General features: G+C 42.3%; 1 protein-coding gene across 1 annotated transcript; it reads right to left on the bottom strand.

The window, feature by feature from the left end:
• Positions 1-260: 260 nt before the first annotated feature.
• Positions 261-14,264, bottom strand: f3a (coagulation factor IIIa). Its single transcript, XM_035741703.2, has 6 exons — positions 13,950-14,264; positions 13,554-13,662; positions 12,713-12,906; positions 12,178-12,362; positions 3,018-3,192; positions 261-1,642 (listed from the first exon to the last, which is right to left on the bottom strand). The coding sequence occupies exons 1-6, from the start codon at positions 14,017-14,019 to the stop codon at positions 1,497-1,499; spliced, it is 879 nt and encodes a 292-aa protein (XP_035597596.2). The 5' UTR covers positions 14,020-14,264; the 3' UTR covers positions 261-1,496.
• Positions 14,265-15,767: the final 1,503 nt, after the last annotated feature.

The raw sequence follows: 15,767 nt of genomic DNA, 5'->3' as shown, positions 1-15,767 counted from the left end.
CTCTCCTTCACCATTAGAAAACCGTGACAGTTCTATTTTTCTTGAAAATCCCCACCCCCAAGAATTGTGTGAAATAATTGTGAGTTGAATGACCTGTAGATGGTGGTGGTTAGATCTTTTTGCAGGAACTATACAAGACTGATGTCTGCTGTGATAAAGATTACGTAACTTGAGCATTCTCACCAGACGTAGTCACATTAACATAACATACCCCACTATTCAATGATGTCTCATATCAAAGATAAACACATTACCACAAATGAATGGTAAGACTTTATTATGAAAATGCCAATAAAATCAAACAAGAGTACCATATTAGTACCAGACTCCACAGTTATAAATGTGTTTCATTTTGCTTTGATTATTTTACATCATGTTTTATCATCTAACTGTTTGGTTTACACTGAGTGTACAAAATATAAAGAACACCTTCCTAATATTGAGTTGCAACACTTTTGCCCTCAGAACAGCCTCAATTCTTTGGGGTATGGACTCTACATGGTGTCGAGAGCGTTCCACAGGGATGCCGGCCCATGTTGACTCCACTACTTCCCACAGTTATTTCAAGTTTGCTGGATGTCCTTTGAGTGGTGGACCATTCTTGATACACACGGGAAACTGTTGAGCGTGAGAAACCCAGCAGCATTGCAGTTATTGACGCACTCAAACCGGTGCACAGGGCACCTACTAACATACCCTGCTCAAAGGAACTTACAGTAAATCTTCTGTCTTGCCCAGTCACCCTCTGAATAGCACACACACACAATCCATGTCTCAATTGTCTCAAGGTTTAAAAACTATAATTTCACCTGTCTCCTCCCCTTCATCTACACTGATTGAAGTGGATTTAACAGGTGACATGTATAAGGAATCATAGCTTTCACCTGGTCAGTCTATATTATGGAAAGAGAAGCTGTTCCTAATGTTTTGTACACTCAGTGTAAATATATATTAAATATATATAAGGCAAAATGATTTAGTTTCAGCATATAGGCTACTGTATCTACTGATCCCCTAAATGTTTAAAATAACCTAAAATACAAAGATTACTTTCAGAATGGCTACATATAATAAATTAAGCATCTTAATAAAAAATGATATATATAATCCTACTAAACTTAAATTCCCATATGATTTAGTATTCATCAGTCTCCCAAAATCAAGTTATATTTGACCAAAGATTATATCAAGTTAAAACCTAATAAAACACAATAAAATAAGAGTTGGTAGTGTTTCTAAAAGATAATATTCACAGCAGTAGTAAAAGTCACAAAATCAAAAAGGTGGATATTTGCAGCATTGTATGGAAACAAAATATACACTACAGCACATGTACCATATTCACTGTGCAGTTTCACAGAAACAAAATGGTGAACTCCAGTGTTTGACGGTGGAATGTTGAACTGGGGCAGCCCCTGCAGACTCCCTTTCAAAGAGTAAATCCAGTTAAGTTGTACCTTGTATTCCCAAGCATCTGCCAATGATGCACTCCCTTTTCACACACTTCTTAGTGGCACTCCCTCTTTTCCACTTCTGTTGGCATTCCTTCTGCGTTTGCAGCACACCACTGTGACTCCGATAGCCACTACTATGATCATAATGATAAGTAGGATGAACGTAGCAATCACACCGATCCCATACTCTGGAGAGGAAATAGGGATGCGAACCGTTATTTGGCTAGACAGTGATTCACATACACACACAAACACGCACAGGGACTTTTCCAGTGTTGCATTTCACATTCAGTCTAAACATTAGTAATTCATTAGCTTATTTTATCCTTCGCATTCCCATCCCGATTGGCCCACTAGGAGATATGATCAGCACCTCTAAACCTCTCCTCATCATTCCTCACAGCGAGTAAGATGCACATGAATGATTCTACATTTGTAATACTAGGACTTGGCATTAGCTAAGTGGCTAAGGGTTCGATATCCTCAGTACCACAGATGCAAATCTAAACTCCCTTAAAAATATAATGTCCAACATGAATTATCGAGTTACAGAATATATTAAAACAGGGCCAGATTTCCTTAATGAACATAACTTGTCAAAAATATCAAGGCTGACACATGGGCCATGAATGTATTTTAATTATTTAATTATTTATATATATATATGTAACCTTAACTATTTAACTATTTAACTAGGCAAGTATTTACAATGACGGCCTACACTGGCCAAACCCAGACGATGCTGGGCCAATTATTCGCCGCCCTATGGGACCAATCACATCCGGTTGTGAAACAGCCTGGAATCGAACCAGGGTGTCTGTAGTGTATTTTTTTTTTATAACCCAACCCTGATCTGGACATCTCCACAACTTTGTCCCTGACCAATTTGGAGAACTCCTTGGTCTACATAGTGCTGCTTGCTTGGTAGTGCTGCTTGCTTGGTGGTGCTCCTTGCTTGGTGGTGCTCCTTTCTTAGTGGTGTTGCAGACTCTGGGGCCTTCCAGAACAGGTGTCTATATACTGAGATCATGTGACAGATCATGTGACAGTTAAATAAAGTCCACCTGTGTGCAATCTAACTAATTATGTGACTTCTGAAGGTAATTGGTTGCACCAGATATTATTTAGGGGCTTAATAGCAAAGGGGGCGAATACATTTTCCATTTTTTGTTGTTGTTTTGAAACAAGTTATTTTTTTCATTTAACTTCATTAATTTGGATTATTTTGTGTATGTCTATCACATGGAATCTATTTAAATGACAGGTTGTAATACAACAAAATAGGAAAAACGCCAAGGGGGATAAATACTGTTGCAAGGCACTGTATAATAATCCCCAGTTTACAATTGGCTCATTCATCCCCCTCCTCTCCCCTGTAACTATTCCCCAGGTCGTTGCTGTAAATGAGAACGTGTTCTCAGTCAACTTACCTGGTAAAATAACGGATAAATAAAAAAATACCACTTAGCAGATGCTTTTATCCAAAGCCACTAACAGTACAGTGTTTTTATGTGATCCCTGTGGGTCTTGAACCCACAACCTTGGCATTGTTAGTATCCTTACCTTCAAAGACAGACTTATCGTCGCCCGGTGAGCACTGTCTTTGACTGAGCTCTCCCAGCTGTTTGTCTGTGCTGCGGGAGGGGATGTAGGCCTGGACGTTGAAGCAGTAACTCACCCCAGGATCTACATCCCTCCTGTCTAACTCTATCTCACTGCTTGCAGAGATCTTCGTTTTCTAGAGGGAGAATTACATAAAGAAGGGCTTATATTATGTCATAAATTATAAAATATTCATAACACATTCATAAAAACATTTGGTTGAGACGTTGATCAATTACATTCAAACCTATATTCACCCACTCAAAAAGACAGCCAAAAGTTAGTTTAATTTCTAATGTTTTATCACAACGCTTTCAACCATTTAAAAGCACAGCAAAGTTCAAACGGGAATACAATATCAAATATTTTGTTTATTTATACAACAGATGAATGTGTTATCGCTTTGCTTGGTCAGAACCAAATGACCTGGATTGCAGTTGAGATTACATTAAAAGTACATGGTGCAATTAATCAATGCCGTTTAATTCTGCACAGATTATTACAGTAACTGTGAAGATCTTCACAGACCTGCGATGACCTATGCATGCTATCTTGAACATGCTTTATATGATTACATAAGAAGACATGTATAGCTACGGTAGCTCCTAAATGTGACCATGGATGTGTTACTCATTTTAAGGTTGAATGTTACATTAGTTTGTAAGAGAACCCTTAACTTTGGGCTATTTACTGTATTACAAAAGTCATATTGAATTGTGTTTGGTTGTCATCTCAAACCAAAATCTAAGTTTTAAAAAATGGACTAAATAAATCAAATCAAACTTTAAATGCACTTTCAATAAAGTTTGATTTTATTTAGTCTTATTCTTTAACTTAAATGTTTGGTTGCGATGGAGATGTGAATCCAGCATATCATTTATTCATTTGTATACAAACTGGAATTAAAGCCAGACTAAGTTGGTGGCACAGATGGAATATCCTAGCATCTTCAAATGTTGATATTTGGTTGTGTTGCCCACCAAACACAATTCAATATGTAAGGGATAAATGCCGACGTTCTGTACATTACCTTGGAAATAATGAACGACTCAGCAGGACAAGGTGTAGCCAAGTCCCTTTGCGGAGTTCATTTTTCCAAGGTAATTTACAGAACAGAGGTATTTATCAAATCAAACGTATTTATATAGCCCTTCTTACATCAACTGATATATCAAAGTGCTGTACAGAAACCCAGCCTAAAACCCCAAACAGCAAGCAATGCAGGTGTAGAAGCACGGTGGCTTGGAAAAACTCCCTAGAAAGGCCAAACCCTAGGAAGAAACCTAGAGAGGAACCAGGCTATGAGGGGTGGCCAGCCCTCTTCTGGCTGTGCCGGGTGGAGATGACGTTCAAATGGGCCAAGATGTTCAAATTTATCCTGCTTATACCACATTACATTTACATTTAAGTCATTTAGCAGACGCTCTTATCCAGAGCGACTTACAAATTGGTGCATACACCTTATGACAACCAGTGGAACAGCCACTTGCATCTAAATCTTGTTGGGGGAGAAGGATTACCTACCCTTACTTACCCTATCCTAGGTATTCCTTGAAGAGGTGGGGTTTCAGGTGTCTCCGGAAGGTGGTGATTGACTCCGCTGTCCTGGCGTCGTGAGGGAGTTTGTTCCACCATTGGGGGGCCAGAGCAGCGAACAGTTTTGACTGGGCTGAGCGGGAACTGTACTTCCTCAGTGGTAGGGAGGCGAGCAGGCCAGAGGTGGATGAACGCAGTGCCCTTGTTTGGGTGTAGGGCCTGATCAGAGCCTGGAGGTACTGAGGTGCCGTTCCCCTCACAGCTCCGTAGGCGAGCACCATGGTCTTGTAGCGGATGCGAGCTTCAACTGGAAGCCAGTGGAGAGAGCGGAGGAGCGGGGTGACGTGAGAGAACTTGGGAAGGTTGAACACCAGACGGGCTGCGGCGTTCTGGATGAGTTGTAGGGGTTTAATGGCACAGGCAGGGAGCCCAGCCAACAGCGAGTTGCAGTAATCAAGACGGGAGATGACAAGTGCCTGGATTAGGACCTGCGCCGCTTCCTGTGTGAGGCAGGGTCGTACTCTGCGGATGTTGTAGAGCATGAACCTACAGGAACGGGACACCGCCTTGATGTTAGTTGAGAACGTCAGGGTGTTGTCCAGGATCACGCCAAGGTTCTTAGCGCTCTGGGAGGAGGACACAATGGAGTTGTCAACCGTGATGGCGAGATCATGGAACGGGCAGTCCTTCCCCGGGAGGAAGAGGAGCTCCGTCTTGCTGAGGTTCAGCTTGAGGTGGTGATCCGTCATCCACACTGATATGTCTGCCAGACATGCAGAGATGCGATTCGCCACCTGGTCATCAGAAGGGGGAAAGGAGAAGATTAATTGTGTGTCGTCTGCATAGCAATGATAGGAGAGACCATGTGAGGTTATGACAGAGCCAAGTGACTTGGTGTATAGCGAGAATAAGAGAGGGCCTAGAACAGAGCCCTGGGGACACCAGTGGTGAGAGCGCGTGGTGAGGAGACAGATTCTCGCCACGCCACCTGGTAGGAGCGACCTGTCAGGTAGGACGCAATCCAAGCGTGGGCCGCGCCGGAGATGCCCAACTCGGAGAGGGTGGAGAGGAGGATCTGATGGTTCACAGTATCGAAGGCAGCCGATAGGTCTAGAAGGATGAGAGCAGAGGAGAGAGAGTTAGCTTTAGCAGTGCGGAGCGCCTCCGTGATACAGAGAAGAGCAGTCTCAGTTGAATGACTAGTCTTGAAACCTGACTGGTTTGGATCAAGAAGGTCATTCTGAGAGAGATAGCGGTAGAGCTGGCCAAGGACGGCACGCTCAAGAGTTTTGGAGAGAAAAGAGAGAAGGGATACTGGTCTGTAGTTGTTGACATCGGAGGGATCGAGTGTAGGTTTTTTTCAGAAGGGGTGCAACTCTCGCTCTCTTGAAGACGGGAGGGACGTAGCCAGCGGTCAGGGATGAGTTGATGAGCGAGGTGAGGTAAGGGAGAAGGTCTCCGGAAATGGTCTGGAGAAGAGAGGAGGGGATAGGGTCAAGCGGGCAGGTTGTTGGGCGGCCGGCCGTCACAAGACGCGAGATTTCATCTGGAGAGAGAGGGGAGAAAGAGGTCAGAGCATAGGGTAGGGCAGTGTGAGCAGAACCAGCGGTGTCGTTTGACTTAGCAAACGAGGATCGGATGTCATCGACCTTCTTTTCAAAATGGTTGACGAAGTCATCTGCAGAGAGGGAGGAGGGAGGGGGGGAGGATTCAGGAGGGAGGAGAAGGTGGCAAAGAGCTTCCTAGGGTTAGAGGCAGATGCTTGGAACTTAGAATGGTAGAAAGTGGCTTTAGCAGCAGAGACAGAGGAGGAAAATGTAGAGAGGAGGGAGTGAAAGGATGCCAGGTCCGCAGGGAGGCGAGTTTTCCTCCATTTCCGCTCGGCTGCCCGGAGCCCTGTTCTGTGAGCTCGCAATGAGTCGTCGAGCCACGGAGCGGGAGGGAGGACCGAGCCGGCCTGGAGGATAGGGGACATAGGGAGTCAAAGGATGCAGTAAGGGAGGAGAGGAGGGTTGAGGAGGCAGAATCAGGAGATAGGTTGGAGAAAGTTTGAGCAGAGGGAAGAGAAGATAGGATGGAAGAGGAGAGAGTAGCGGGGGGAGAGAGAGCGAAGGTTGGGACGGCGCGATACCATCCGAGTAGGGGCAGTGTGGGAAGTGTTGGATGAGAGCGAGAGGGAAAAGGATACAAGGTAGTGGTCGGAGACTTGGAGGGGAGTTGCAATGAGGTTAGTGGAAGAACAGCATCTAGTAAAGATGAGGTCAAGCGTATTGCCTGCCTTGTGAGTAGGGGGGAAGGTGAGAGGGTGAGGTCAAAAGAGGAGAGGAGTGGAAAGAAGGAGGCAGCGAGGAATGAGTCAAAGGTAGACGTGGGGAGGTTAAAGTCGCCCAGAACTGTGAGAGGTGAGCCGTCCTCAGGAAAGGAGCTTATCAAGGCATCAAGCTCATTGATGAACTCTCCAAGGGAACCTGGAGGGCGATAAATGATAAGGATGTTAAGCTTGAAAGGGCTGGTAACTGTGACAGCATGGAATTCAAAGGAGGCAATAGACAGATGGGTAAGGGGAGAAAGAGAGAAAGACCACTTGGGAGAGATGAGGATCCCGGTGCCACCACCCCGCTGACCAGAAGCTCTCGGGTGTGCGAGAACACGTGGGCGGACGAGGAGAGAGCAGTAGGAGTAGCAGTGTTATCTGTGGTGATCCATGTTTCCGTCAGTGCCAAGAAGTCAAGGGACTGGAGGGAGGCATAGGCTGAGATGAACTCTGCCTTGTTGGCCGCAGATTGGCAGTTCCAGAGGCTACCGGAGACCTGGAACTCCACGTGGGTCGTACGCGCTGGGACCACCAGGTTAGGGTGGTCGCGGCCACGCGGTGTGGAGCGTTTGTATGGTCTGTGCAGAGAGGAGAGAACAGGGATAGACAGACACATAGTTGACAGGCTACAGAAAAGGCTACGCTAATGCAAGGAAATTGGAATGACAAGCGGACTACACGTCTCGAATGTTCAGAAAGTTAGGCTTACGTAGCAAGAATCTTATTGACTAAAATGATTAAAATGATACAGTACTGCTAAAGTAGGCTAGCTGGCAGTAGCTGCGTTGTTGACACTACACTAATCAAGTCGTTCCGTTGAGTGTAATAATTTCTACAGTGCTGCTATTCGGGGGCTAGCTGGCTAGCTAGCAGTGTTGTTTACGTTACGTTGAGTTAAAAGAACGACAATAGCTGGCTAGCGAACCTCAGTGAATTAAGATAATCACTCCAAGGCTACACACACTAAACTACACAATTATCTTGGAAACAAAGACAGCTATGTAGCTAGCTAACACTGAACTAATCAAGTCGTACAGTTGAGTGAATAGCACTACAGTGATGCTAATCTGTGTGCGTTAGCTAGCGTTGCTAAAGAAAATAATACCAATGCACACATTTACCGGTAGTAGAAAAAAAACAAAGTTTACATTTTCATTTTTATAAGAGATACTTTCTCATCTTTTGGTTGCTAGAGATGCGACCCAGTCGTTCATTCGATTAGTTTTATATTTATGGATGCGATCCAGTTGTTCGTTCTATATGTTCCGTTGCCTTGATCGCTGGCAAAGTTGTCCCTTGCTTTCTAGCTAGCCAACTCGCTACAGCTAACACAGTCACGATCTCTTCAACCTCAGGAGGCTGAAGAAATTCGGCTTGTCACCAAAAGCACTCACAAACTTCTACAGATGCACAATCTAGAGCATCCTGTCGGGCTGTATCACCGCCTGGTACGGCAACTGCTCCGCCCACAACCGTAAGGCTCTCCAGAGGGTAGTGAGGTCTGCACAACGCATCACCGGGGGCAAACTACCTGCCCTCCAGGACACCTACACCACCCGATGTCACAGGAAGGCCATAAAGATCATCAAGGACAACAACCACCCGAGCCACTGCCTGTTCACCCCGCTATCATCCAGAAGGCGAGGTCAGTACAGGTGCATCAAAGCTGGGACCGAGAGACTGAAAAACAGCTTCTATCTCAAGGCCATCAGACTGTTAAACAGCCACCACTAACATTGAGTGGCTGCTGCCAACATACCCTACATTATTCATCTCATATGTATAAGTATATACTGTATATACGTATATACTGACTGTACTCTATATCATCTACTGCATCCTTATGTAATACATGTATCACTAGCCACTTTAACTATGCCACTTTGTTTACATACTCATCTCATATGTATATACTGCACTCAATACCATCTACTGTATCTTGCCTATGCCGCTCTGTACCATCACTCATTCATATATCTTTATGTACATATTCTTTATCCCCTTACACTTGTGTCTATAAGGTAGTAGTTAAATGTAGTAGTTTTGGAATTGTTAGCTAGATTACTTGTTGGTTATTACTGCATTGTCGGAACTAGAAGCACAAGCATTTCGCTACACTCGCACTAACATCTGCAAACCATGTGTATGTGACAAATACAATTTGATTTGATTTGATTTGTAGCCAGACTACAGCAAAGTAGTCCGGTTCATTATGAGGAGATCGCATTGCACAACAAACACTAAACTAGAAGCTAGCTAAATAGTTTGTTGCTAGCAAACCTGCCAATATGACCAAATTCAAAAATACCAGTTTCTGAAAACAGCTGGTCTGTGGGAGGATTTGACAGCGTAACGCCACTTGCGTCATGACTGCAACAGAGGGACTAGAGGTCGACCGATTAATTGGAATGGCCGATTAATTAGGGCCGATTTCAAGTTTTCATAACATTTGGAAATCTGTATTTTTGGGCGCCGATTTTATTTTTTAAAATACCTTTATTTAACTAGGCAAGTCAGTTAAGAACACATTCTTATTTTCAATGACGGCCTAGGAACAGTGGGTTAATTGCCTTGTTCAGGGGCAGAACGACAGATTTTCACCTTGTCAGCTCGGGGAACTAACCTTGCAACCTTACAGTTAACTAGTCCAAAGCTCTAACCACCTGCCTCTCATTGCACTCCACGAGGAGCCTGCCTGTTACGCAAATGCAGTAGAAGCCAAGGTAAGTTGCTAGCTAGCATTAAACTTATCTTATAAAAAACGATTAATCAATCATGATCACTAGTTATAACTACACATGGTTGATGATATTACTCGTTTGTCTAGCGTGTCCTGCTTTGTAAACCTGCATATTTAGCTAAAAGAAATCCAGGTTAGCAGGCAATATTAACCAGGTGAAATTGAGTCATTTCTCTTGCATTCATTGCACGCAGAGTCGGGGTATTTGCAACAATTTGGGCAGCCTGGCTCATTGCGAACTAATTAGCCAGAATTGTACATAATTATGACATAACATTGAAGGTTGTGCAATGTAACAAGAATATTTAGACTTAGGGATGCCACCCGTTAGATCAAATACAGAACGGTTCCGTATTTCACTGAAATAATAAACGTTTTGTTTTCGAAACTATAGTTTCCGGATTCGACCATATTAATGACCAAAGGCTCGCATTTCTGTGTGTTATTATGTTATAATTAAGTCTATGATTTGATAGAGCAGTCTGACTGAGCGATGGTAGGCAGCAGCAGGCTCGTAAGCATTCATTCAAACAGCACTTTCATGCGTTTTGCCAGCAGCTCTTCGCAAGCACAGCTCTGTTTATGACTTCAAGCCTATCAGCCTAATGGCTGGTGTAACGATGTGAAATGGCTAGCTAGTTAGCTGGGTGTGCGCTAATAGCGTTTCAAACGTCACTCTCTCTGAGACTTGGAGTAGTTGTTCCCCTTGCTCTGCATGGGTAACGCTGCTTCGAGTGTGGCTGTTGTCGATGTGTTCCTGGTTCAAGCCCAGGTAGGGGCGAGAAGAGGGACGGAAGCTATACTGTTACACTGGCAATACTATAGTGCCTATAAGAACATCCAATAATCAAAGGTATATGAAATTCAAATGGTATAGAGAGAAATAGTCCTATAAATACTATATTAACTACAACCTAAAATCTCTAACCTTGGAATATTGAAGTCTCATGTTAAAAGGAACCACCAACTTTCAAATGTTCTCATGTTCTGAGCAAGGAACTCAAACGTTAGCTTCTTTACATGGCACATATTGCACTTTTACTTCTCTAACACTTTGTTTTTGCATTATTTAAACCAAATTGAACACGTTTCATTATTTATTTGAGGCTAAATTGATTTTTATTGATGTACTATATTAAGTTAAAATAAGTGTTCATTCAGTATTGTTGTAATTGTCATTATTACAAATAAATCAATTAAAAAAATTGGCCGATTAATCGCTATCGGCTTTTTGGTCCTCCAATAATCGGTATCGGCATTGAAAAATCATAGTCGGTCGACCTCTAGTAGGGACCAGAGAAATTCATGTTCATCACTCACCACGTTAGGTCATCAGATGTTGTAAAAAAACATGTCTCTACAAAAACAAATAAATGCTAGCTAGCTACGTTTTTCCTCATTGGACCTGCGTTTTCAAGGTATCCAATTTCGGTTTGCGTGGTTGTTGGTTTAGCTTTTCTGTAAAGTTGTAGCAAGTATGGTCTGCATGTGTAGGTCCATATTGCATCATGATTATAAGGTGTCCCAATATCTTTTCCAATTTTACCGATATCCTTTCCAACTGTCCTGGTATCTGGTTTTAATGTCCATTCTAGAATGCCCTTCTAGCCAATCAGAAACAACTATTCAACAATGCTGTTGTATAACACAAAATATCATTACATTTGAAATCAACCACAGCTTGAAACTCTAGGCCAATTGTATTGTCTATTTTCAGTCAGATTCTGGGTTGAATTGAAACAATAGCTGTTGAGGACTTTGCAAATGCTATATAGGCCTAAATAACATCATTTAATATATATTAGTGATAAAGTATGATCACATTTCATTTGCTCTGTTAAACCTACCCTTTGGAATGACATATATAGCAACAGTGAATCTATTTTGTTTTTAAGTGGAGATTTTTCAAAAATCATTCTCACAATTGCACATGGGTTATAATCAGTGACAAATATCATAGCTTGGCAGAGCTGGGCTTGGTTATAACCCTGGACAGGAGATGAAAGAGTAGATACATTCTCCAGTAGGAGGTGCTGCCAAGCTTATAGTTATTTTTTTTTCTGATAGTGGATATTACGTTGAAAATCTGCCATTGTTTTAAAGGTACAAATTCAACATATTTCATACAAGGTTTGTTTACCGGTATGTTGAAAATTGGTTACCATGATGACATAATACTGCGGTTGAAATTTTACCCTTAAAACAACAACAATTACCATTTATTTTCCACCGAGATTCCAATTACACTGAAACAACGTTGATTTAACCTCTTTAACCTCTTTCTGTTCTGACCGATTCAGTGGGAGGGAGAGATTTCCCATGCAATATAATCAGAAGTGAGCTTTGCAAAGCTTATATCATCCACTGCATTTCATTTAATTATATTCCTTGACTTGCTCCTCTAAAGGAGCTTACACGATTGACGAATGTCCTCTATCTCACTTGGTTCGGCCCCAGGCTATAGTTCTTTGAGGAAATGTAAATATCTAGTGTAGGGCTGCCATTTTTATTACCCTCCCCTTTAAGCTTACCTTGCCAGTGCTTGTTGCTTTCCCAAAGGTGACTTTGTACTGCAGTTCATCAGCGAAGACGTCCCGGATGGTTCTCTGTTGGTTCTGCTCATTGAACAGGGCTGTGGGAGGGTCTTCTACATACAGGATGATCTTCCTCTTGTCTTTGCTCACCTCGATCTTGAACTCAGGTCTGCCTATAAGCGCTGGAAGGGAAATAACAGTTGAGATTGACATGCTTGCTTGTCACATTTGGAGCCACTTCGCATGTGGAAAATATAGTATGCACTAGTATGGCAGTTTAACCAAAGTTTTCTATAACAATGGGGTGCTTGTCTGGGTAAATGTGGAAAATGTGTATTGATAAGACATTACATTTACATTTAAGTCATTTAGCAGACGCTCTTATCCAGAGCGACTTACAAATTGGTGCATTCACCTTATGACATCCAAAGACTATAGACATGTGGTAGTTGGATGACTTAGTGTCTTCGTAGGGACAAAATAGTATAAATGGTATGACATCTAGTGTAGGTGGCTGCGATGCAATACTTACTGTCTTCGTAGGGGGTGAACCTCTCCGACCTTGTGTGAGGGAACTCTATGAGGTCAGAGTTCACACCACGTAGAGGTTCTGAGAGGACATCAGCAGAGTATATGGCCTTCAGGTCCACCAGAGAGTTGGACAGGTCACACTCTGTCTCCATAGTCCTGATACAGTGTTGGTTCTTCTTTCTGTTCTGACCGATTCTGAAATAAAGAAGATATTTATGATACAGTCACAACATCGTTCTGATACTGTTAGCATTCCTCTCTCTGTTCTGGCCAATACTGAAATAGACATAATGGTAGGTTTCAGTCAAAGGATTATCATTATCTTCAAACATGATTTTTTTTGTTCTATTTAGGTCATTCATTGGGTCTGGATTGATATCTTAGTTCAACAATAAGAAAAGTACCACATTTTATTTTAATCTTTGACTTGCATTTGAATATTTATCTCATTGCACCACATATCACACAAATTGTACTTAAATAAATACAACATTTGTATTCCTTATTTTGTTCTTGAACTATTCACCAGGTTAAGATGCTTCAATTCCTGAAAATCATTTTAGCGGATCTAAAGTGTAGTCTGATCACAACTTTCCTCACATCTTTCCTGCCCTCCAACACATCACCACGACTCTTCAATGTCAGAGACCGAGTCTGGGAATAGGTTAGTGCATACTTACCATGATAATGTTATATAGGCACGGTCTTCTTAATATTTAGTGGAGACATAGGCTAGTGTGTGTGTGTGTGTGTGTCTCTGTGTGTGTGTGTGTGTGTGTGTGTGTGTTCCGTCTTCCTGTAAATGCATAAACCAGAAATCAGTATGTAAATGCTTTACTTACACAGAATATTCAATGGTGTATGAATAGTTGGTGGGTTTAGGATCCCACATAAGCAGTGTTTTGAAGTTGATAGACAGCCAAGAAACGTTCTGTGCCTTGGGATAGTCCCCTAGAAAAAAAAACAAGATCAGTTTAACTACATGTAATGTTAGACATTGACATGAGTGAAACTTAAAATAATTAGGTACAGTGTGCCTTTTCATGAGAGGGTCACAGGATGCATTGCCTGTACTGTAAACCAGACTGGTTCCAAGAAATTGCCAACAAATAATTAGGACATAATGGCTTTTAAATGCAGTATCAGCATCATTTGATTAATCCATATACTGTCGTTCTAGTGTACAGTGTTTAGGATTGTAGGCTATATTTTAATTGTTCATGATGTTTCTGACTCACCTGAAACACAGTTTGTAAAAAAGAATGCAGAACACAATGTGGTAAAAATGACCCTTTCCATGTTCAACATTGTATATTCCAACAGGTCAGTGTAAAAACAGTAATCCCGTCGAGGTAGAGTTAGGTGAATGCGGAATTTAGACGCACGCAGCAGCGTTGGTCTCAAAAGTAATACAACTCTCTCTTTGTTTAGAAAAATCCCTTTGAACAGGCGCGCGTCTCGGGGGGAACAAATGATGGCAAGATTAGAATGGGGTGGTCGGCGACGATTCACCTCTGATAATTCAGTATCCTTGTCTCAGCCAGCTATATCTGTCAAACGTACTGTCTAGCGATATAAAGACGCGTGTGTCGACCAAATAAGGATTGTCAGGTTTGTGGTTTCATGCCTGGTGGGATGGGCTTATGAGAGTTTATTGTATTGCAACTTGCTGAATTGTATGTGATGAAAATGATCGTAGCCTGTATTTCAAACAGCAGCTGCTGTGTCGCTCCACCAATGCTCGGTCAAAAAAGTATCGACACTGAAACTGCAACAATTTCTAAGAATTACAAGGACAAGGACATCTGTAAATTGAAATGAATTCATGGATTTCACATGACTGGAAAAACTGATATGCATCTGTTGGTCACATATACCTAAAGAAAAAGGTAGGGGCAGAAAACCAGTCAGCATTACATTTACATTTACATTTAAGTCATTTAGCAGACGCTCTTATCCAGAGCGACTTACAAATTGGTGCATTCACCTTATGACATCTAGTGGAACAGCCACTTTACAATAGTGCATCTAAATCTTTTAAGGGGGGTGGGGTGGTGTGACCACCGTTTGCCTCATGCAGCAGGACACATTTCCTTAGCATAGAGTTGATCAGGCTGTTAAATAGTGTCCCACTCCTTTTCAATGGCAGTACAAAGTTGCTGGATATTGGCGGGAACTGGAACACGCTGTCATACACATCGATCCAGAGCATCCCAAACATGCGCAATGGGTGGCATGTATGGTGAGTATGCAGGCAATGGAAGAATTTTCAGCTTCCAGGAATTGTGTACAGATCCTTGCAACATGGGGCTGTGCATTATCATGTGGCGGATGAAGGTCTCAACAATGGGCCTCAGGATCTTGTCACCGTATCTCTGTGCATTCAAATAGCCATCTATAAAATACAATTGTGTTCATGTCTGTAGTTTATGCTTGCCCATACCATAACCCCACCTCCACAAAGGGCTACTCTGTTCACAACTTTAACATCAGCAAACCGCTCTGCGTTTGAGGCCAGTTGGATTTAATGCGAAATTGGAGGCGACTTATGGTAGAGAAATTAACATTAAATGATCTGGCAACAGCTCTGGTGGACATTCCCGCAGTCAGCATGCTCCCTTAAAACTTGAGACATCTGTGGGATTGTGTTGTGTGACTAAACTGCACATTTTAGAGTGGCCTTTTATTGTCCCCAACACAAGGTGCACCTGTGTAATGATCATGCTGTTTAATCAGCTTCTTGATATGCCACATCTGTCAGGTGAATGTATTATCTTGGATGTAAACACATTTTTGAGAAGCTTTTTTTCAGCTCATGAAACATGGGACCAACACTTTATATGTTGAGTTTATATTTATGTTCATTGTAATATAATAATAGCCTAAGATATAAACTGTGGAGATCACATTCATGACAATGTCATCGTGCATTTCTTCTGCAATGGAAAATCAGTCTACTCACAACTGCTGTCCAGGGGTTTCCCCCCGTGGCCTAAATTGTAGTGATAATCAGGGAGTTCAGGTTTGTAGGGTAACATTGGGTAACTAGCCACCCC

Source organism: Oncorhynchus keta, chromosome 28 (genome assembly GCF_023373465.1).
Source record: "Oncorhynchus keta strain PuntledgeMale-10-30-2019 chromosome 28, Oket_V2, whole genome shotgun sequence".
In the NCBI taxonomy this organism is placed as follows: Eukaryota; Metazoa; Chordata; class Actinopteri; order Salmoniformes; family Salmonidae; genus Oncorhynchus; species Oncorhynchus keta.
The sequence above is the reverse complement of the archived record's forward strand: the minus strand, read 5'-3'. Positions and strand labels throughout refer to the sequence as shown.

Coding starts and splice junctions, on each gene's coding strand:
- f3a (XM_035741703.2), bottom strand. CDS start 14,019: ATGTTGAACATGGAAAGGGTCATTTTTACCACATTGTGTTCTGCATTC. Junction 13,663..13,949: donor TTTTACAAACTGTGTTTCAG/GTGAGTCAGAAA, acceptor TTTTTTTTCTAG/GGGACTATCCCAAGGCACAG. Junction 12,907..13,553: donor TACACCATTGAATATTCTGT/GTAAGTAAAGCA, acceptor TCTTTATTTCAG/AATCGGTCAGAACAGAAAGA.